At 44.8% G+C, this 23466-nt stretch overlaps 3 protein-coding genes across 3 annotated transcripts; 2 read left to right on the top strand and 1 right to left on the bottom strand.

Annotated features, from left to right (window-relative positions):
• Positions 1-29: 29 nt before the first annotated feature.
• On the top strand, positions 30-9282 carry lbhl (LBH regulator of WNT signaling pathway, like). The gene is made up of 5 exons (XM_041940727.1): positions 30-41; positions 568-1058; positions 5789-5858; positions 6120-6414; positions 7447-9282. The coding sequence occupies exons 1-5, from the start codon at positions 30-32 to the stop codon at positions 7515-7517; spliced, it is 939 nt and encodes a 312-aa protein (XP_041796661.1). The 3' UTR covers positions 7518-9282.
• A 172-nt stretch (positions 9283-9454) lies between these two features.
• LOC121609483 (C5a anaphylatoxin chemotactic receptor 1) lies at positions 9455-11758 on the top strand. The gene is made up of 2 exons (XM_041941131.1): positions 9455-9483; positions 9734-11758. The coding sequence occupies exon 2, from the start codon at positions 9746-9748 to the stop codon at positions 10793-10795; it is 1050 nt and encodes a 349-aa protein (XP_041797065.1). The 5' UTR covers positions 9455-9483; positions 9734-9745; the 3' UTR covers positions 10796-11758.
• Positions 11759-13160: 1402 nt separating this feature from the next.
• Positions 13161-22707, bottom strand: LOC121609708 (dapper homolog 3). Its single transcript, XM_041941408.1, has 4 exons — positions 22477-22707; positions 15877-16009; positions 15397-15507; positions 13161-14671 (listed from the first exon to the last, which is right to left on the bottom strand). The coding sequence occupies exons 1-4, from the start codon at positions 22705-22707 to the stop codon at positions 13161-13163; spliced, it is 1986 nt and encodes a 661-aa protein (XP_041797342.1).
• Positions 22708-23466: the final 759 nt, after the last annotated feature.

The raw sequence follows: 23466 nt of genomic DNA, 5'->3' as shown, positions 1-23466 counted from the left end.
GATTGATTCTGTACATACAGAAAGTTATAATGGGAATGGTGGTAGAGCAAAATGTAGCGGTGTGCTAAGGTCCAAAACCAGCATAAGAGAAGTGCTTGCAGAAGCAGGATGCCCTTCATGTTGCACCAGCTCCTTCACTACCTTGTTCCATATATAGCCTACTGACTTAGCCTACAGAGGGGATTACACACTGCTGTTAGCAGCGCTCTGTCTGTTTAGCAATAGTTGGAGACTGTTATATATATATATCTGTCCCCTCCCCACCCCTGAGCCCTTGATCCCTGGGCTAATTCCATGAATCGTCCAAATCTAAATCCACTGATGGAGCAATGGCACACACAGTTGGGAACAGGCAGAAAGAGGCATGGTCCACAAATGGACAGGATGGGGGAGACGGAGAGGGGCTCATATCAAAATGTGCAAAACTTGTCTTTGTCCGTTTTGTGAGAACTTATGCTCCTCCTCAATCAATTTAGCTACCATCATCAGAGGGGCCATATGCCATCTGTGTGCCCTTTATATGTTTCTTTACAGATGTACCAGTGACCCAGTGTGCCAACTCATCAGAGGGGACTGTCAAGCCTGACTGACGTCACCCATCCAGCCTCTGTAATCGAAAGAGACGCTAATCCTGCTGCTCTCCAAAGCCTGGCAGTGGGGTGGGGTGGAACAGACAGGGATATTGAGAGAGACATAAGGAAGGAAGTTGGATACTGGAGACAAGGGAGCGTATGCAAGCTTTGGGCTAGCAGACTCAGCACTGGCCTGGTCAAGACAGGTGCTGTCCTAACTGACAACGAAAACCAGGCGCACATCCACCGCCTGCTCCCCCGCCTAACTCCTGGGACACCTAAGGGTTTGGGAGCTCCCAATCCAGGCTTCGCCCTGGAGGCCAAAAGCCTCGCTGAGGGCTCTGCGGAGGGGGAATGCTGCGGGAGCTGCTCAGCTGCACCTGCACCCCCTCTCGTGTCACCTGAACTCACTGTGGAGGAGCCGGGCTTCACCACTGTGGAGCTGTGCCAAGATGGAGAAGAATTCTGCCTGACTGCAAGTGAGGGGTAAGAGGCTAATCAAGTTTGCGTGTGTGTGTGTGTGAGAGAGAGAGAGAGTGTGTGAGCGTGTGTGAGCGTGTGAGTGCGTGTTAGTGCGTGTGAGGAAGTGTATTGCAGGCACAAATGTCATTCAGCAAGAACTGTGGGTTTTTCCCAGGATGCATTCCCCTTTGTGCCCCTAAACAGCTTTCTTATAGATAATAAATAGAGAGTAGTAGTTAATAAAAGTGTGAATCTTCTCTGGTGTGTGGAACTCACCAGAGAAGATTCACTCATGAGATCTAAAGTAGAAAATATAGCTGACAAAACAATTTCAATTCAAGTTCCATTTAGCAGCTGTCCTGTGTTCACAATGGAATCATTATATTATAAATTTGCAATACCCTTAGCACATACACATGTGCATTTGCACATTTTGACTTTTATTTATTTACTTTGTAGTTTTTCTGAATCTGAATCTAAATAAATATCCCTATTTGTGCTACAGATAAAGATGGAAAAGAATAAACCACGTCTAATTTACAAAGAGTTTACTAGCTATAGTACTAAGAAGATAATTAACAATTACTGGAATGTCTTCTAAAAGGTTGAGACTGTTAAATCCCCATTTGATCAACTTTAGGACTGTTTGCTGTGTGGCTGTGAGTGATGAACCCAGTTATGAGCCCATTAATTGGTTCTGTCAACCTGCTGGTACCTGAGGTCTTTGATTCTGGGCATGTTTTGAATCATCTAACAGTCGAGCTCTGGTGATGCTAGAGAAGTGTAAAATAGCTGTGATAAAACAGGAAGCCCTCATGGCCTGCTGTAATGGGACCACAGAATTTCTTCAGCATAATTTCTTTCATTGCACGAGAACAGTAAGTTTTGAAAAAGCTTTAAAGGAACGCTTCTAAGCGGGTTTTGGCTTATTTGTCTCACTAATTTGTGGCTGAATGGCCAGGAAGGTTCTGAGATGAGACAAGATGTTTCTGTGGAATCTGTCATATCTCTCACACCTGTCACAGTTTCCGCTTGATGACGCTAATCTGTTAAGTGTGAACTATTTGTATTTCACTGATCATCTGGCTCATTGGCATTATGAAATATTACATTTTGTTTTTGTACAAAAAAAATGGTTGAAAACATTTGTGGTATCAAATCTCTGCACAAGGCTTGTGGAGCAGTTTCATAATTTGTAGTACTTTGTAGTTTATTTAGAATGCATTTTTATTGTTAAGTATGAGAGTGTTTTTGAACAGTGTTGCACTGTACGTTTGAACCTGTGGCATGCATAATATAGTACGCTGCATAAACTAGGAGTGATTGTTGACTGAGCTGAAACATGCAGGTGTTTGGAGAGAGTGTATATGAGAGGGATTACATGGAGGTTAAGCTCCTTCGTTATAGCTACTGAAAGTTTCCATCCCAGGTGGCACACAAACGGCTTAGCGTGACACAGTTGTCAGCAGTGTAATATCAGAAATTGAATTGTAGGGCTGTGCACATTCACAAGTGGGTCAAAAATGATAGCATCCACCCAAAGCTGATCCTATTTAGATGAGAACAGGGTGTCCTCGTTTTGACGGCTGCGAAAACTGGCTTAGTGTTTCTTCATTTGTCATATTATACAATGAACTTAAGGATGCTGATAGGAACACTAAGCTTGAAATCTGTCACATTAAGGCAGTCAGAAAGAAAAGATCAGCAAAAATCAGTTCAGATCAATTCTAATCAGAGCTACTCAATTTGAGAGAGACAGAGAGAGGGTGGGGGCGGACGGAGGGAGAGAAACCACTGAGGCAATTTTTGAAATTCTCAATTGTTTTGAAATCATAAATTCTTCTGTTGCCTAATATATTCAATTGACTAGAAACTCTTGTTGATCAGACGTAAGCCTTTACATATGTTAAAAACTCTTTTTAGACACTTTCAGACCATGTTTGCAGCTGCTGATCTGAACACTTCTCAGTCAATGTGGGCTTAGCCTGTGACCTTAAACGTACCCGTACTACTTATTCTACTTGACTTAAAGATGAATAGGGCAGACATTTACATCGGCTTGCAGTTGGCCTCTTTTATGGCACACACAAGTGTGCATTAATGTATTACCAAAAAAAAAAAAAACAAAGAATACTATAGCCTTATGTACTAGCTTTAATGTGATATAAAATAGTTTTATGCTATATAAATGAAGCTACGCTAGCAGCTTTGTGAGAATGCGCTTTGTCACAGCAATGCTTTGGGGTGATTGCTAATGTCAGTGTGCTAACGTGATCACAGTGACAATCCTAACATGTGTTTAGCAAGGGTAAAGTTCACCATTTCACCATCTAGGTTTAGCATATTAGCATGCTAACATTGCTAATTAGCACTGAACATAAAGCTGATGGGAACACCATTTTGGAATAAACTTTCACTGGACCACTGGGGACTGACATGAAAATGAAACGTGAAAAGTGAAGGAACCACTGAAGTTATAGGATGCATCTGCTGGAAACCATGAATGTAGACAAGTTCATGGCTCTCCATATAATAGTTAGTTAGTCCGGTTAGTTAAGATATTTCAATCTGAACCAAAGGGGTCAACTGAGGAACAACTGACGGGCATGGCTAAAATGCATCTATACTTTGGTTTTGGAAATGCATTACATTCCTATATTCTTTTGTGAAACATACAGACTTTTCCAGCCACTTGTCAGAAATGCTATGTTAAATTTTCTTCAGACTTCCTCATAATATTGAGCAGCTGTCACATTTGCTCAGTTGCTTAAATTCTTTAAAAGCAAAAGCAAATTTGTATCTTATCTCCTTTACACAGATTTTTTTACTTGGTGTTTATGTCCATGCTGTTTACACTAGGCTGCATGTTGACAATGGATCTGCTATGTATTTAGACCCTTTTTCCTGCTTGACATACGTTTGTTCTCAGAGCTCATTTCCAGGAAGAATTCACAATTTTAGACAGTTTGATTTTACCTCCTGACACAGAATGTGACGGGGGCTGCTGTTAGGAAATACAAAAAAGTACCCAACACAGAGTCTAAAAACAGAAGGACTAGAGATTAGACTTGTCTTTCAACTGCAATTTCATTAAAGAGGAAGCAAGATTTAACAGATTGTGTCATTACACCAGGCCGCCGATTGACAACAAACCATGATTGGTACTTATGGAGCGAGGACAGACACTGAGACACAGTGAGGAAAAGAAAGAGGGAGCAGGAGAGGGGGATAAAAAGAGGATTCGGACAGATCCTCAGCCCTTCTTAATCCCCTGTCGGCTTTTCTGGAGACCATAAACAGATTGACGTTGGATGTGGGCGCAGGCTCGTGCATGTAACACAAACTAGTGACTACTTTACAGATACTGTGGAGCATACAGTCTGATAAAGTTCATCTTATCAGAGTGTGGCTAAAAGAAAACAGAGGTGACTCACTTTTCACAAGTAGTGAAAGTGAGATGACATGTTGGTTTCTCAGTGTTGTGTTTGGGTTTAGGTAGAAATAACATATGGTTGGAGTTTGGAAAAATTCATCTTTTGTCTTAAGTTTAATCACTCGAACTGGTCTGCTGCTTGTCAGTGGTCTTGCCTAGTGGTCCTCCTCGTAATGAGGAATAATAATCTGAACTCTCTCACTTTGATTCCTTTTTAGAAATGTTGATGTGACACTTATGAAACTCATAAATAAATGAAGCAAATTTAACACGTGTGGTTTGCAGGAATGTACAGTGTCAACATTTTAGTAGCGACTGGGCTGAAGAGCTCTTTATAAGTGCTGGCAGAGCCAAAACAGAGAATTTATTCTGTCTGAAAATGAAATCCAGAGGACATGATCCATTTTGGTATCAAACCCCATTTGAGTTCTGCACTAATCTGAGTGTGTTTCAGAGTGTGTGTTCGGACAATCACACACTCACACATAGTCACATAATTCATATCGCCAGACCAGCTTTGGCAAATCAGATGTAGGGCTGAAAATCTCTGACCTATCAGAAGCTTGGGACGTTGGATACTGAGATATTAGTGCAATTCAGCTGTGACACTGGGTCGTGAGGGGGGCAGTGATGTTATTTCATAGAAAACCGGATGAAGTGATTTCATCTAGTGCCACTGAGCGTCCAACCGCGGACGGCCGTTGAGCTGTGGGAAGCTTGTAGACGAGTCAGATAGACATGTCATGAGGCCATGTAAGCAGGCAGTCATTTCCTGATCGCTTTCCATCTAGTAAGCTGTCAGTCACTGCTGATTTCTGGTGTATGTTGTACTGTCCTATGTAGCAAACATCATTCATCTGACATCCAACCTGCATCTTTTAAAATGTATCCCAAAATAAATTTCTTTGGAGTTTCTACTGTCGCACTGAAAGGTATTTCGAGGACTTTCTGAGGATTTCCATGAGTTTCTGCAGCGATTTTACAGCGGTACACTCGGAGGTTCTGGGTGAGATCTAAGAGACTGTAACTGGATTTTACGGAGGGTTTTAAAGTCTTCTAAAATTAAAGTCTTATCAAAGTTGGCTCTTCTGAGGTTCCAAGAAAAATTCAAGGTCTACTGTAATGCTACTAGAGTTGTATAAAACTTGCTAAATTTTTAGGTTCCACAGTATTAAAAGGATTTTAATACACATATAAAAGAGGGTTAAAAGAGATTTCTTACAGACTTTAGATTCACAATGGGAAGAGAAGGTTCCCATGTTTGTTCCATTTACAGTGTATGTTTGTTTCTAGTCTTATTGTTGCTTTGTTTCCTCTGCAGAGAGATGGAGGAGGTGAGTGGTCCAAACTGTGAAGACATGGATAGGAAAGACCAAAGACTGCCATTCCAGGTCTGTCCCATCATCCTTCTGTGACCAGACTAGACTTTAATTACTGAAGTGCAAGCGGGTTGAATTTATTACATCAAAATAATTTAATAGCTGCAGATGAAATGCCAGTTTCATTTTAGATTTCTTATAATAATTATTAAAATTATTATATTTAAAAAGGCAAATGCAGACTTACAGATTTGACTAACAATGAACAACTTGCGTGAAAACATACTTTCTGTGTAACTTTTGTGCTCAGTCAGCTCTCCCCCCTGTCTCCAGATCTTCCCTGACCCTGTTGAGGTTGTCCTGGGCCCAGAGACCACCCTAAACAGCCTGGACCACGACCACGAGAAGGAGCGTTTGCCCTCCATTGTTGTGGAACCCACGGAGGTGAGCGAGGTGGAGAGCGGAGAGCTACGCTGGCCTCCAGAGAACATGGACATGGAGGAAGACGAGGAGGACCTGTTCTTGGAGCAGTGCATCCCCCCAGCCAATATCGCAGACTGGGGGGAAGAGGAGGAGGAAGAGGAGACGTCGGTTATACTGAACCAGCAGCAAGGCTTGACACTCATTGGTGAGAGACTCTGCTTTACACTCATGAATATAGAAAATCTCAGATACACACACACACGTGCATTTACCAGCATTTATTTTTGGTGTCCTGCCCCATTTGAAAATACATTTTCAACAGAAAAACCAGCTCAGCAACAACCACAGAAGATTATCTCACAGTCAGCCTTTTTATGCCGCTTCGCTTCTCTTATTTTCTGTGGGAAACTGTGTGTGTTTCTGTGTGTGTGTGTGTGTGTGTGTGTGTGTGAGTGATGTGCTAACCAGATTGGATGTGTAGCTGAGAGAATCATATGCACGGCTGCCACAAACCAAATAAATACAGTAGATTATTGCACAGTCAGCATTTCCATCCTGCCTTGTTTCTCTAATTTTGGGTGGAAAAGTGTGTGTGTGTGTGTGTGAGGGTTAGGGTCAGGCAAGTAGTGGTTATGGCTATGATTAGTCTCCGGGGAATGAATGTTAGTCCCCAAAAGTGACTTGTGTAAGATTATATTATATTATAATACTTTATTGCTGTATATGTGGCTCAGTATCCACTGGGAAACACCCTAGCAACATCTGAACAACAACCTAAAACACCTTAATAGCTTAATCGCTTAGCAAACACTAAAGCAGTGCCAACCAAAGGCCTACTAGCATCTCTAACAGCAGCAACAGCTTAGAAAATTGTTAGCAATATTCTAGTAATGTTTGCATAATCATTAAGCACATCTAGATGAAAAGGAAAGGAACGCTTTGATGTCATATATTTTTAATTTGCTTAAAGATAATGAACAATCACACAGCAACATTCAAACCAAGAATTATGTAGGGCTGTACTGTTGCTGCTTCTAACCAACACTTCTCTAAGACCCTACAAGCAATCCTTTAATGTCTTTATTTAGAAAATTACACTTACACCTCATTTATAAAGAAGAGAAAAAAGGCTCATATGGATCTCTGTTGGAGCTACTGTTGAAAATGCAAGTTGTGCGCTGTGTTGTCTACAGACAGTGAATGCCAGACAATAAGACAGTGCACCTTTCTTCTGCAGACCTTCAGTCGGATGCGTTTAGAGACGACACCCCCACGCTTCCACCGAGCAGTGCGCCGGCCCTCAACTGACTTAACCTCTGAGACCTCTGACGACCCTGTGGGGAGACATCCTGACATTCAGTATGGCGACAACTATGGGACAACATAGCCAACCTGGAGTTTGACAATGACAGCTGAGGCAAAGTCTGAACTGTAAGCCCATGTTGATGAAGTGGAGAAGTACAAGTCTGAAAATATGTTGTACATGCTGATAAACAGGCCAGTTCATGCCCACTGTGACATTTATGACCACATTTATATCAATACGTAGAAGAAGAGCCAGATAGACACATGCCTGCACACATGGCAATCCGAAGAGGGGCACAAATTGACCTTCTCAGACACTAAAAACTTGGTGACAGATGCAGGTCATGAAGACATTTTCAATTGAGCAACACTGTGGTGTTTTTTTTTCTTGCAGAAAAAAATGCTGACATTGTGACTTCATTTCCCATATTTCCAAATTTTTAAGGGCTCAGTGATGTCACTGGGCTAAAATAGAATCCTGCCATGGCAACAAATCTTTATCTTTGTCTCTGATACACAAACAGATAACAGCCTGTACCTCATTCAACATCTTTCTCATAGATCATCATTTTGACCCCACAATACCTGGTTATACCTTCAGTGTGAACAGTATTAATCAACGCGCTGTAAAATGTGTTGGCTGTTCTCTGGACCGACTTGCTTTTTTAACATTTTTTGCTCAGTCCTGAATCTGAGGAACATTGTAAGATGTGCTTTTTTTCTAAACTGACGTCACTGACCACATTCAGTGGCTTTGTGATTTGTTTCAAATCAATGAGGCAGCCAGAACACAATCAGATGTCTCATTGTGCGTTATGCGAGTGACTAATGCTGACTACTGTTGTGGGCTTTGAATCAGAATTTTCCAAAAGGTTTCAAAAAATGACTGGTCAGAGGTTTTCTTTTCTCTTTTGTTGGACATGACTGGACATTCAATTTGTTTGTCATACATATTGAACCAAATAAAGGAGGGCAGCTCTAGTTGCTTTTCAGTACAACAACAGTTATAGGCACCATTGAGAACTGTAGTGGGGTAATAATACTCTAATTTGTGTGTAGGTTGATGTGAATAACTTGTACATATGGAAAAGTTCTTGTGTTACTGTAAAATGATTATTATGAAGTTCACAATAAAGTATTTTGTCCCATTAATACAAGAAATAGTTATTGGGTGCTCAAGGTTTATATTACTTTTTTTTAACATTTAGGAAATGCTACCCGTTTCTATATAATACTTGTTCTTGAATCTAAACTACAAAAATTATCTCATGCACAATGCAAAAATTATATTGGTAACAGTCCTCAAACTCTGGCAGACTGCATGATTTTCAATTTTGTCAGATACAAATCTTTACTGGAAAGGCTTTTCATACCCTGTAGTATAAAGCCCAGAAGTCAGAAGCAGGACACAGAATGCAGGTGAGTCCAGGAAAGAGTTCAGTTTATGAAAACAGGCTCATAGTGTACAAGACTATGTATTTTCAAAAATGGGATGGCAGCATTTTTCACGAAGGGAAGATAAAACAGAGAGTGCAACTTAGAGTTCAGTTCAAAGAAAACAAGAAGAAAGTAAAAAGTCAAGAATATACTGCAGATCTGAGGGAGGGTCTCTAGGCAATAAAGCACATTCATTTCTCTTCATATTATTGTATGTCTAAGGCAGCAGCAATATATTTATGAGGGTTTACAATGTGTTTTTTGTAACCATTATTTTACACTTACTATCCTATTAAAACATGAATATGTCTCTAATACTGGATTAAGAAATAGTGTTACACCACTGCTGTCGTATTGGTAAATAAAGCTTATATCTTGTAATTGTTGCATGTTTTTTTTTTTTTAGAAATATTGTGCAAGCGTGTGCGTGTGGGTGTGTATGAGGGGTGGGGGGGTATAAAACACACTTAAAAGCAGAACAGCTCCATAACTTCCTGCTAGCACTGTGGGTACAACATCTCCAGCTGAAACTGTGAGTTGAAATATCAGCAAAATCATAAATTGAATTTTAAATGTGACGTTTTTTTCCATTAAATTTTACATACTTAAGGTAATTCATATTTAATCAGATGGAATTGTGTCATATGTTGGGACTGTGTTGACCTGATTTAAAGGATTTGTCTTTGTATCACACCTAACAGCTGTGATATTTAAAGCTTTACATGAAACGTGTCGCTCGTGATAAAAAGATTCTTCTAATATGTTGAGTTTTCCATCTGCAGCTTGGAGCAGCGATGGACTATGATGACTACTTAAGCATTCTGTCTGAATACAACACGACTGACTACAACTACACTCTGCCGGACCTTCCTGACATTTTGACGCCTGAGATTCAGCCGATCCAGATAGTGGCTCTGTTCTTCTACGGCCTTGTGGTCCTGCTGGGTGTCCCCGGAAACGCTCTGGTTTTGTGGGTGACGGGCTTCTGCATGCCCCGCTCCGTCACCTCCCTCTGGTTCCTCAACCTCGCCCTTACCGATCTCCTGTGCTGCCTCTCCCTCCCTCTGCTCATGGTCCCTCTGGCCCACGATGACCACTGGCACTTCGGCCCGCTGGCCTGCACGCTGGTCAAAGGCCTGTTCCACCTGGTGATGTACTGCAGCGTCCTGCAGCTGGTCCTGATCAGCGTGGATCGCTGGCTGCTGGTCAGCAAACCCGTCTGGTGTCAGAACAGACGGCGATTTAAGCTCGCTGCCTGTTCGTGTGCGGCCGTCTGGTGCCTGGCCCTGCTCGGCAGCATCCCCCAGTTTGTCTACACCCGGGAGATCGAGGCAGGTGAAGCGAAGAGAGAGTGCCTGACGGTGCAAACCGTTCTCAGCGCCTGGATCCTCACCTCCTACCGCTTCTTGGTGGGATTCTTCTTCCCTTTCGTGGTGATCGTGGCCTGTCACCTGGTGGTGTACAGCAGGGCGCAGAGCGGACTCTCCCGCGGTCGGACCCGCTCCAAGCGCACGCTGCGGGTCATCGTCGCGGTGGTACTGAGCTTCTTCCTGTGCTGGCTCCCGCTGCACATCGTGGACTTCCTCATACTGGTCACCCCTCGAAACTCCCCCCGCCACCACCAAATTTACCTGGCGCACGTGTTAGCGCTCTGCCTGGCGTATTTCAACAGCTGCCTCAACCCCCTGCTCTACGTGTGCCTGGGCCGGGGCTTCAAAGACAGCATGAACCGGTCCCTGCGCAACATGCTGCACTTCATCAGCGAGGATCCTACGACCAGAGTGACCATCACCAACAGCGACACCAAGAGCACGAGCAATGGGAAGGAGGTGACCAAGGTCTGAGGGTGATGCACTGTCTTATTAAAGAGCTCCAGCGCCCACACATGTGGCTGAGGTTTACTAGATGGTGATTTGGTTGGGCATGAGTGACCTCTGCTACAGTGAAGTAAGATATCACAACCACAGGGGTTCACCATTAACTATCAGTGTTTGGGATCAATGCTTTGACTCACTCTGGTCACATATAACCTCGGACTGAAAGCAAAGTTCAGTATTTGTATGTGTGAACACGCCAACTCTGCTGTTTTTTTTTCTGAGCGCTTTCGGGAAGGATTTCTGCTGAAGCATTAAGATCGCATTTGAAGATGGTATCAGGACTGACTTGGCCTTACAAATCAGCAACTGTTGGTCAACCTGCAGCATTCCGTGTAAGCATTCGTGCCTCAAGCAAGAAAATGCTTTGCACTTCTGTTTTTAGCCCCTACACATGGATGACCCGTGTTTCTGTTATTAATAGGATATCTCCGCATTACTCTGTGTGAGCTGCAATTAAAGTTTGCAGTCAGAAACTAGACACCGAGATGAACCTGCTGTTGTTTTATATTGTAAAAATGAGTAATTATTTCGTGTAACACATTTGATTATCTCGTGTACCAGTAACTTTACAAACCACGTCCTTTTGTGCAGTACCACACACGGACCACATGAGGGAGCTACACTCTTAAAGTCTAATGCTGAGGGGCATGTGGCTGGTGAGCTCCTCCTCTGAGAGACCTTTTGTTTTTCTGTGATGGAGCCTTAAGGCAATAGGTAAGATTAAAGAAGTGATCAAAATTAACGCGATCTTGATAGGTTTGTGGGTTTGTCAAACACTTCACACAACTTGTCTACAGAAGTCCAGAGAAGAAATGTGCATTCATCGTTATTATTTAACCATTTGTCGATTGCATGCCTAATTTATGTTAAATTATGATGTGTTACGCTGATCTTCTTGTACCAAAACATTAAAGAAAGAGCAAAACAATAAAAAGGTGTTAAAGTAAAATCGCCTTTATTTACAAACTACATTCATTCCAAACAAGGCCACGTGATGGTATATACAAAAATGTACATGTTTACAAGAGAGTCTAAGTCTGTGCACATACTATATGTGCATGCATGCATGCATGCGCACTGGTCCCTTACTATGGCCTCTACTAAACCCATTCCTGACTCACAGACGTGCTTATACGCACCGGGCCCTAAAGCAGCTGGCGGAGGAAGAGAGGTAGCGGACAGTCCACTTCAGCGTGAATCCACAGTTTACAAAGAGTATAATGACTAATACAGATAAAGGGACGCTCTCTGCTCAGAGACTCACAATCAACACATGAATTTTGAGAATGTGGGAAACCCAAATGTAAATGTAGATTTGTATATATGTTTGTTCACTCATGCGCAAATGAGAGATTTTGCTGCAGGATGGTGGCTACGTGCAGGACGAATCCTTCCTCTGAAGCTTCAAGTCTTACCACACACTAACATTTTTGTAACGCTTTTAACGCTGTTTGATGGGTTTGTGATTTCTAAATGACATCCTCATAATTTCTAAATCACTTCTGATAAGTTGGAATGAACAATGTAATTTGGTGCTGATTTGTGGGAAAACAAAGACTTAATTAATTCCAGTTAATTGGTAGTGTAGGTTTGTGAGGCTTTTAGCCAGCTAACCATACAAACAGTGAAAGCTTAGAGTTTACAATAGTAAATGGGTATTCAATGAGTATTTGCTTGGGTTTAAATGGAGCTGTTTTTTCCCTTTGACTAATACCGAATTCCATTGTTCTATCCTCGGAAATTAATGGGAAAATTTGAACTTGTCAAATAGATAAAATTGACATTTCTTGGAAAAAGTCAGATCCATAAAACACTTCAATCTCATTTCTAGAGCGTCAGTGCTCAGAAAGACTTGAAGCTTTTGACAATATACATAGTAGACATGTAGACTTGGATTTGGCCAGCTCTGCACTGTAAGAATTAATTAACCATAAATCTGTGATTAATTAAATGCAAGACCGACAGACATCAGGAAAAACTGGCAGCGTATTCAGCCACTTAGCTGCAACGCGGCCCATGTCAACACAGTGTAAGTTTGCATCACATCCATTATCATCAATTACAGAAGGATAATGCCTATTAGTCTAGTGTCTGATGGTTGTCAGCTACAGGATAAATTCAACCAGATACTGCAGGCAAATGATCTCTAGCAGATGTTTAATCGTCAGCGTTAATGTAAATGTCTCTCACTAAGAGCATACTGTAATTAGAGGTAGGTGGACAGCAAAGACTGGATTGGTTAGTAAACATATGATTGGTGACCAAAACTAGCAGCTTAAATGTTGCTCTGACAATGGCTTTACAACACAGTGGTGACGGTTTGACCGTTTCCTCACACGGTAGTCATGACTTTGAGGGACCCTGAGCGGAATCTCAGGATCTTCTTTTTGAGAGCATGGGAGGCTTTGATCTTGACAAAGGCTTTTGGCTGAGAGGGGGCGCTGGCAGTGGCCTGTGGTGACGGTGAGGAAGAGGAGGAGGTAGAGGCGAGGCGTGGTGGCAGCTGCTGGGGCCACACCAGCCCCCCACTCTCATCCGAGTCACTGGACAGTGAGCTGGAGACTGGGGAGTACACCTCACTCATGCTGGACTCGGACTCTGCGGGGGCGGCACCAGCGTAGCCCTCCTCTCCCTGACAGAGAGGGGCCCTCTCCTGACAGTCCTGGTGCCAGCGCTGGGCGTGCTGCTGCTGCTGGTGGTAGTTCTGGGGTTGGGAATGGGGACAAGAGTGACCGTGGCGAGCTTTCCGGGGTGGCCGTCTTTGCGCCTGCCCTGCTAGGGTCTCCCCCTCGTCCTGGCTGAGCTCCAGGTTGGAGCACCAACGCCGGCTCCCGTTGTGGCTGTTGTTGCCCAGGTGTGGCCCAGTAGCTTGGCCTTGGTTCTGAGCGTGATCCCCTCTGCCTTGGTGCCTCTCCGTGGTGCTGTACCTGCGCTCAGGCAGCACTCGCTGGCCCAAGAGGCTGTTTTCAGACTGGGATCGGCTGGTTTTACTGCTTGATTTCTTGGCTCTCTGGCGCTCGTTGTGGCTCTTCTTTGAGGTTCTGGACTTGGAGTTCGGGTGGTCAGGAGAGGTGACAGCTCGGTTGGGCTTAGGCTGCTCTGGTTTGTAGTGTCTGGGGGAGCGCACGGGGGCATGGCAGCCTTGTCCAGGGATGTATTGAGCACTTACTAAATTGTGTTTGTGATGAATAGGAGGTTGTGGATGTAAGTAATGCTGGGGGGATGGAGGTTTGCAACAAAGGTCAAGAGCCCCAACACCACAGTTGGGGTCCAGGGAGGGCAGAGGTGATGGTAGCCTCTCAGTCAGGGAGTGTGGCCTGGGCTGGGGGTAGGGCAGAGCCAGATAACAGTCCTCCTCCAAAGATGGGGCCTCTCCTCCACAGGCCTCCCCCTCCAGCAGGTCACAACCCCAACCGTGGCTCTTAGGGTTTGTTGAAAGGTCAACGTGGGGCTGGAGATGGGGGTCAGGAAGGCGCTGCTCTGTGGTCAGAGAGGGAGTTCCCCTGTGTAGGGAGCTGTGTCCGGAGGCACAGCAGTATGGGGGGTCGGGGCTCAGGGTTGTGCGAGGCTGACACGGCCGTGGTGCGAGGGTATGGCGCTGGATGAGATTTAGGATGTAACCCTCCACCCTCAAGGCCTGCTGGTAGTCCTCCTCAGTGAAGTGATCCTCCGCAGGCTGCTGCAAGGCTTGGTTGGCTCCGCTGGGGTCCCACTGCCAGGAGTCCGCTGCTGCGCCCTCTTCAGCGATGCCCTCCAGAGGCGGGTAAGGGGCGGAGAATGAGCGGGGTAGTGTGGTGCGTAGGACTGGCACATCCAGTTCTCCATTCGGCATGAGGGGGTCACCTAATAACAGAAAATAACACTATTGTAGGGGCGTAATGCTGCAAACAAAAGAACAATCATAAGACATAAGCAATGATGCATGATGTGCGTTCCCGATATATGAAAATAAAGGACCAGGCAATTTATTACTATCATTTTCTATACTGGAACTCCTCAAAGTGATTTATAAGGCAGAGAGATGTTCAAATCATCATAATTTTGGTTACAGTCGTCTGTTTAACTGTCAGTTACATAAGTTTCAGCGGTGAGTAAATGCTGCATACAGCATAAACCTCAAACTTCAACCCAGAATGCAAAGTCAGTGTGTTTTCTACAGGATATTAGGTTTTAATGCTTGATTTCACTTCCACTGTTTGCCTTGGTGCGGTTTTTAAACTAATGTTTTCAAATGTAGCTTATAAAACTGTCTCATCAGTGGTGGTCACAGCTTCTCATTTCCTGATTTTCAGGCACTGAATGACCAACACAGTGAGAAAAAAACGCAAACTCCATGTTTCAAATCAAATCCCAGTAAAAAAAAAAAAAAAGTGACATCAGATGTTGCATTTGTGTCTGTTGTGTTTAGTGTCTGTGAGCTGGTTGCAACCCAGAGAGGAATAACAAATCAGCTGTTTTTTTCCCTCCATTTTTAGAAAAAGGAAAAGAGAAGATGAATAAACTCTCTGAATTAATGTATGTACGATTTCTGAAGAAAGACTGTGAAGTGTGCGTCTACTTTTTCTTACCCACAGACTTTGGCCTGTCATTGGTGGAAGCCCAGGAGGAAACGGTCTCTGTGGGCTCAGTGGAACAAGTTCTTCCTTTTGGCGACTGACCCTCACTCAACTCATAGAAACCTAGGACGTACAATTAGAGAGCGGGAGCGGGAGAGGAGTTGAGCATCTCATCTATCATAGCTCACTGAGCATTCCAGGTCTCTATAAATATGCTGCTGGATGCAGGCAGCGCCTCACCGCATTTCACAAATAGGCCACAATACAAAACTGCAAGCAACTGGAGCATGAACGAACAACAAGAGCAGGAATGAATTACATCCTCATTGCCAGGATATTTAAAATGCAAAGAGAAAAAGTGTCACTGCGCAGAGCAAAAATTTCATTCACTCGTTTTACTGAAACTGAGCGAATTACAAAGTGCACATTTAGAAAGATCTTAACTTCATGCACGTCAGAGCTGACGCCAGAAATTTAACAGTGTGGAAGTACCCGAACTCGGCCGACTGTCGCCTGCGTTTCCTTCAGCTCCGTCATAGCAGCCGTCGTCAGTGTCGATCCTCAGCTCTCCCGCCTGCTGCTCCAGCGCTTGCATCAGGCCCCATGGGGAACTCTGAAGGGCACTCTGAAACACACACACACACACACACACACACACACTTGTTTATGCCTTGTTTCCATGAAATGCAGGTGTGTTGACTTACATTAATTTCCTGGAGTCTTCTCCTAACCCTAACCTTAACCAAAGTCCTCACCCTAACACTCAATGTTTTACGTTGAGGGGTCCAGCGTTTTGGTCCACATGACATTGTCGGACCCCACACCCTGAGTGGGATCCTGGTTTTGAGAATACACAAACAAAGGCCACACACATACACACACACACACACCGTACACACACAAGTCTGTATGTTTGATTGTCATGTTGAAAAGTATTTTTCTAAGCAGGCAGTACGAGGCAACAATCAGTGATTTCAACAACAAAGCAAAAAGTTCAAACAGTGCTCGCAAATCAAATTACTGGCTGGCATTAACGCTAATGACAGAAGCGCAGCTGTGAACCCTTCACTGCTTGTTTCTCCAGCTGCACACCAGCCCTCATTTTGTTTGGCGCTCACATAATTGTCAGTCACCTGTTGAGATAAACTAGGAAGTTTGTGAGCAAGCTTTTGCAATTAGGGGTAGATGGGTTGTACTTGAGTGTGTTGTCATGGAAATTCTCCATAATGGAGATGAATTTCACAAAGAGAGAGAATTGTATTTTAAGGGTTTATTGCAATATCTAATATATATTTTGCAAATGGACCTCTGTGCTTAGATACTGAGAGTTTCAGCAGTCATATTTTTGCATACAGTCTCACAGAATATCCTCACCCTCAGGGACTAACAATTACTCTTTGTCCATTCATAGCTCCCGTCCATCTTTCTTAAGGACTTTCTTTCTCAGCCTCCATCCGCTAAGAACTAAAGGTTGAACGCCAGATCTCACCTCTGATACATTTAACACCTGCTGGGAACTGGTAGTGCAACGGTTTCACACAAGAAACAAAGAGGACAAAGCATCACACCGTGCACTCCACAAGATCGTATAAAACATGACGGTGCTCCCAGACTATATATTTCTATTACAGTGTAGAATAGAAAAGAATCCAACCAGTGTAAGTCGCATTATTTCGTGTTAAGTCAGCTACTGACTTAATTCGAACCACTGGTCTGAGTATCACTGCGGTACAAGATGTGCTTTCTTTCAAACTCTGTCTCAGCTAACAGGCAAAAAAATGAGTAAAAACACAAAATGTCACAACTCAGATGATGTGATTCTCCTTGTCTAGCTACTAAAACACAAGAGGTCCACTGTGCATGACTGCAGTGCTTCCATGCACGGCATCCATATCTGTCACTGGGCTCTCCTGCGTAATCAAACGTACGGGGGAAAGTCGGAACATGAATAATTCAAGGGTCTGTGAAGGGTAAGGGGATGCTCTTTCATGTGGGAGGGGTGTGTGTGTGGGGTGTGTATATACACAGACACATGCAGACACATGCTGTGCAGATATACACACAAACATGCTTGTTCATAGATATACTTGCACGTCTATCTTGAACACGAGGACCCTCGGCTGATGATGTATATTCCAAAGACTTAACTGACGATCCGAAACTCAGAAGTGGTTCTCATAAAGACAGAGGTGCAGGAATACACACACACACACACACATTCTTGTGAGACAGTGATATTGGTTTTGCTAGTTCAGCCAGCCAGCCAATTTGCGCCGGTCTCATGTGGAAGTCATCTGACACATGTACTGACATCTGCAGACACTTGCACGCAAGCTTGTCCACATGGCTTAACACACACACACACACACACACACACACACACACACACTCATGTGCACACACCAAGGCACTTCATTTTGTTGGAGGTGATGCTGTTGACACTCAAGGCTCATTAAGGGACTTCATTAGCAGAAGATTGAGCATGTCCTCATAGCACGGTGACACTTTTTACATTACAAACCTGCTATGATGGACCGCCTGTCAGACCATAGCTATAGTCTTCTGCACTTCCTGAGCGCCGTCTCTGTACATTTGCTTGTCTGTTTCAATAAAACACTGCCTATAGAAATGTAGACAGGCTCTATGGTGTGCAAATCATGCAAAACAGCTGACGTTGGCAACGTCGGTCGGCCCACCACTTGGTCCAGACTGAAATATCTCATCTGTATTCACGGTGCCAGCAGGATAGAGTCTACTAACTTTGCTGATCCCCTGATTTTCACCTTTACCGCCACCATGAGGTTGATATTTCTCTTTTTTAGTGGTAGGCTTTGACAATTTTTGGATGGATTGTCATATCTGGTTCAGACATTCCTGTTCCCCTCAGGATGAATTATAATCACTTGAGTGAATCTTCAGCTTTTTCGACGGAAACGTTACACCTGCTAAATATCAGCATGTTGTCATGACCATTACGACTATGTTAGCACGTTAGCATTTAGGTCAGTCCAAGTCCATCCTCACACAGCCGCTGTTCCTTCCTCCTCATTGTCAGTATTCCCGGACCAAGTGACATTTCCATAACGCTTCCTTCACAGCTCAAGCCTGAAGAAAAAAGTCTGTGTTTGTGCATATTTTATTTCTTCAAAATTGTAATGTGTGAGGAGGAAAATTCCTGGAAAAGAGGGTAAACTGGGCCTGAACTGCCGCTGAGAGTGACCTTTTGGTCAGTGCACCAATCAGTGCCTGAGCTCTGACTGCTTTGTCTTGCAGACTAAATGCGGTCATGATGCAAATGCTGTTGAAGGGCAATTGACCCAAGCTAACCTATGCTTCCCACACAACCTCTTCACCACAAACACTTTTCTTTTGTCCCGACAAGGGCGCTTATTGTCTTAGTATAAACAAAGCATTAGCATCACTACATCACTGTGGTTTTTGTGTGGCAGAAATGAAGAATCAGAGGCTTTGTTTTTAGCTGCTGGCGTGGGTTAAAGAAAAAGCTGGGAGGAGGGGAGACTATTGGAAATCAATGAATCAATGATGCAGACTCACACAATTGATCGCTTGCTGCCATTCCTACAAATGCACACACACACACACACACACACACACACACACACACACCGTGGAAGCTATGGTCGTGGTTATTAAATTACAATGCTGCAGAAAACAAACAAACCTTTGTGCATGAACAAACCAACCAAATACTATGCAACATTTAGTAGCGTGGCTTTGGAGCATGTTCAGAGTGTAGCGGAGACCATTTTGCAGACTGGTCTTTGATTGCATTCTATTATTAATGGTCTCACACTGGTTCCCTGACACTCGGCACACTGTATCATTACTGTTTTACTGCATCCTCTGCCCCAGGCTGGTGGGGGATGGGAGACCAGAGGACACGGTGCAGCCAGCCTCACCTCAGCCATTAAGCCGTAACACACTGGGTGTATAAGACATCAAGACCACCTGCTCTTTAAATGAAAACAACTGATCAGCAGGTGAATCCAGGACAACACTATCAGTGATTATCGGCTGATTCACGTGTAACATCTTCTTCAGCTGCTGAGGAGCGTCAATGAAAAAGTGCGAAACAGCTTGATGAAAGAATTTCGAGCCAAGGAACAAATAAGCTTTTCATTGTGTGGGGGAGTGGTGGTATAAAGACATTACAATTCTGCCACGTGAGAAAAAGGAATGATATGGACCTTGGCTGTTGAAAAGAGGATTTCTATCTGAGCAGAACAGACCTCTAACCAGCCACCGGTTGAAGGGTTTTGAAACGATAACGCCAGGGTAGAAAAATCTATGGAACAGGGCACACAAGGCATGCAGCCGCACTGCTGGACCCTCCATAATTAAAGCAATGTTGTGACTGGCTCCGCACAGAGAGGTCTGTGGGAGGCCGGAAACACACACGCACACAAACACACACACTCGATTAAAGAACTGGTCTCTTCTTTCTTCAAATATACTCATCTCAATGCTTTACTTTAAAAAGTTGATTAAATTTTAATGATCAATTCTAATTTGGAGGTTGAATTTGTTCACACACACACACACACACATACACAAACACACACAGGTGCACAGTGTTTACATAACCGTAGTGAATGGCATTCATTAGCATGCTCTGACTCAGTGCTGCGTGCACACAGGCTTGCAGGCAGGGCAGCAGGGTGAGTTGACTGTGAATGTCTCTGAAGACAGACGTGAGTCAGGCTGTGCTCATGCGACTGACAGTCGTGGACATCATGTTTGCAAATGTGTGCTGGACAATCTGGTTTGTCTGTGCGGGCGTGTGCATCAGCATGCGTGTAGCATAATCTACCTGATTGCCTGTACAAATAAGCCGGCTCACACACAGTCGTGTAGGTTTTTTTTTTTTATCTTTGTGTGCCAGAACAAAGGGGAGGAAACCATTCAGTGATCCACTCCAGCGATCGGTCACTGCTGAGTGGACTGACTCTCTATAGTCTCACTAATGACGTGTTGCTGTCTTAACACGAGGACGCACACAACCTGATCGATGACAAGCCAGCATTTCAGCGAGGGCACAAAACAAAAGCAGAACCTCCTGCAGACACGTAATCCTGCGTGAGAAATGTGTCCATTGCTCTCATGCACCTACAAACACACTCAGAGGCACAAGTGACAATTTAACACTTCATTTGAATCCATGAGGTCAATTTTTTCAGAGGAGTGTCACTCTTAAGATTTCAAGAAATCAGACTCCTCCAGATGTATATCACACACTCACACACAGTGTATAGCATATTGCCCCCCTGCTCTCTGCAAACACACACATTTGGTAGCTGAGAGGGAGGTCAGAGCTGGATGCTTTCCCAGCTGCTGTCTGGCGTCTCACAGCTGTCAACACCTCCAACAGCACACACTGTATCCAGGAGAGAAGGCCCCTCAGCCTGTCTGATCCGGGGCCTCATTCACATCCACCGGCAGTCTCTCCCATGGGTCAGTTGTTTCTGTGTCACACCGTGAACCAAACATTTTAGAGGCTTTAACCTACATGGGAGATGAGATTGGGAATTGGCTCGGACGCAGATGGCGACCAGATATTGTGAAGACTCAATTTTGAGACTTCAATTAGGGTCCTGGCAGGCAAGGGGAAAAAATATTCCCCGAGGAACTTCCCGTGTAATTACTCACACGCTTGGATAAGCATAACAGTTAATAAACATCGATCCGCAGACGTTGCGTTGAAAATGCAAACGGGGAAATAAGCGAGCCTGCGGGGAAACGCGTGTCGCTCCGTCTCCGGCCTTGAAAAAGCCTGTTTCCCGTCAGCGTGGACGAGGAGTCGGGCTGAAAAGCGCTGACAGCTCCAGCATCACCAGGGGATATGAATTCACCAGACTGGTGTGTGTGTGTGTGTGTGTGTGAGAGAGAGAGAGTGTGTGTGTGTGTGCGTGCGCGCTTTGGAAACGCTTAACCCTGGTGCACTCCTGTTCTAGGTTATTATACATCTGTGAAATTGGTTCTCTAATGAGATGAATCACTGTTTTCTATAAGAATACTAAAACCGGCCCATTAAGGCAGAATAGCACAGTGCCCATATCATGCCACACCAAACCGACGCCGGCGTGCAAGGCCACCTATGCGCCTTATCCTCTCACTGGGGCCTCGGTCGGCATCATTAGTATTCTACTCCATATGCGTCTATTGTTAGGCCCCCCGACGGAGGAGAGGGAGGGAGGAGGGAAGGAGGTGTGAAGAGGAGGCGGCTGATTTAATTCCCTTTTCACCCTCTTTTAATAATGGCTTCCTATTGTAGCAATGTTGAGACAGCTTGCGCGAGAGCATCGGCCAAAGCAAACTGCCAGTTAAAAAAATGAAACTTGTCAGCAGCAGCAGTGTTACGAAGAATCCAGCACAGAGCACATAAAGCAGCCTTAGCGGCGACGAGCGTGCTCAGCGGCGCGTAAAAGTTTGTGCGGGAGATGCCGCTGCGCCGATGCGCGCACGTCCGCTTCGGTTCGTCTAGATTAACCCAGTTTTTAATTGTCGTGTTGTCGCAACTTCGCTCGACAGCAGAAAAGCCACCTCATCAATCACGCGGGGGGTATTTATGACATGGACGTGTTCGCTGCAACCGCGACACACAAGCCGGAGGGATAACTCATTCCTTTATGATCTGCAGAGCGCACAAATAAGAGCTTGTTAAGTAGTAAAAGCTACAAAAGTCCATGATGAGGGAACAATGGGCCATTAAATAGTCGGTCTGTGCCACAAACGGCGGGTGCTCCACCCCCTGATTTCGTTACCCACAGGCATAAATCTCAGCCCAGAGCGCAGAAACGCATTACATCCTTTCAAGCAGGGGCCCTATTAATCAAGTTGAGTAACTTTTTTTGCAGATAGAGGTCACATCCACACAAAAGGCGCAGCCCAGTCCAAGAGTCCATCCAACGGTCAAGCGGATTACAATGAGGACACGCCGTAAAGGCTATCAGACATTCAAAACTGTGTGGCACAAGGGGGAAAAACGGGGTTTCAGCCCGGGGTGCGGTGATACGGTGTGGGGAGAAGCTGCTGGAATTCAAACATGCAGTAGAAGACGCACAAACTTCTTACCAGCTGACGCCTCAGTGTCAAGTTCTCCTGCCCCCAGCTGCTGAAACACGCCAGGTCTCCTCTGGCGCTGTCTTGGGGCAGGGGGTCTCCCAGGGCCAGCGCCCCCAGCACCAGGCACTCCTGCCTCTGCTTGCGGAGCTCCAGCTCGCACAGCCCGGCCAGACTCGCCTCCAGGCGCTCCTTGGTCCGACTGCGCTCCACAGTCACAGGGAAGGAGAACGCACGGTGCATGCCCCCGCGAATCCCGGCCTCGGTTGCACGATGAAAGAAATTATTTCCCTTGCTCTGTGTTTCTTTTCCCTTTAATTGGTCCAGATTTACGAGGGCATTCGCGGGCTATAAAAGGCCATGCTGCATCCCACTCCTTGTGATAGTGTGGTTGCCTTGGAGCAGCATGGTTTCCCAGACCATCGACGCTCTATACATTTTCTATTTCGCAGCTGTCAAACGCAGGCACGGAGCCCCGCCCTCTGCGACCGGCCACGGCGAGAGAGTGGGAGTCATCTTCCCCTGCGCACGTCCAACCTCGAGCCTTCATTGGACGTGAGAGGCTGGTGGGGTGCTGCGCGTAACGTTGTCCCATCCCCCTTGATTCATTACAGTGACGCCTCGACCTCACCCATTTTCCCATCCTGGTCTGGGACTAATGGACTACTTCAGGGGATGGTTATTTCTGGGCGTATAGTGAAACACTGGGATTTTATTATCCTGTGGCGATTTAACAGAGCAACAGAGCAGAGAATACATCTATGGGAAGACTGAAATACTGGTGAATGAAGCTGTAAAAAGAGGTTAGACAGGATAAAATATACCATGACATCAGGGCAGGCTGCTTAGTGCACAAATACAGATGCTGCACTTGCAATAAATTATAGAACATAATTTAATGGGATTGTGGCACAAAAATGAGTAGGACAGAATGGCCAGAACGTGGACAGTTTCATATTTTGTCTCAAAATGTCCAGCTTTGTGGTTTGTTTATAGGAAACT

This window comes from Chelmon rostratus, chromosome 7 (genome assembly GCF_017976325.1).
Source record: "Chelmon rostratus isolate fCheRos1 chromosome 7, fCheRos1.pri, whole genome shotgun sequence".
Classification (NCBI taxonomy): domain Eukaryota; kingdom Metazoa; phylum Chordata; class Actinopteri; order Chaetodontiformes; family Chaetodontidae; genus Chelmon; species Chelmon rostratus.
The sequence above is the reverse complement of the archived record's forward strand: the minus strand, read 5'-3'. Positions and strand labels throughout refer to the sequence as shown.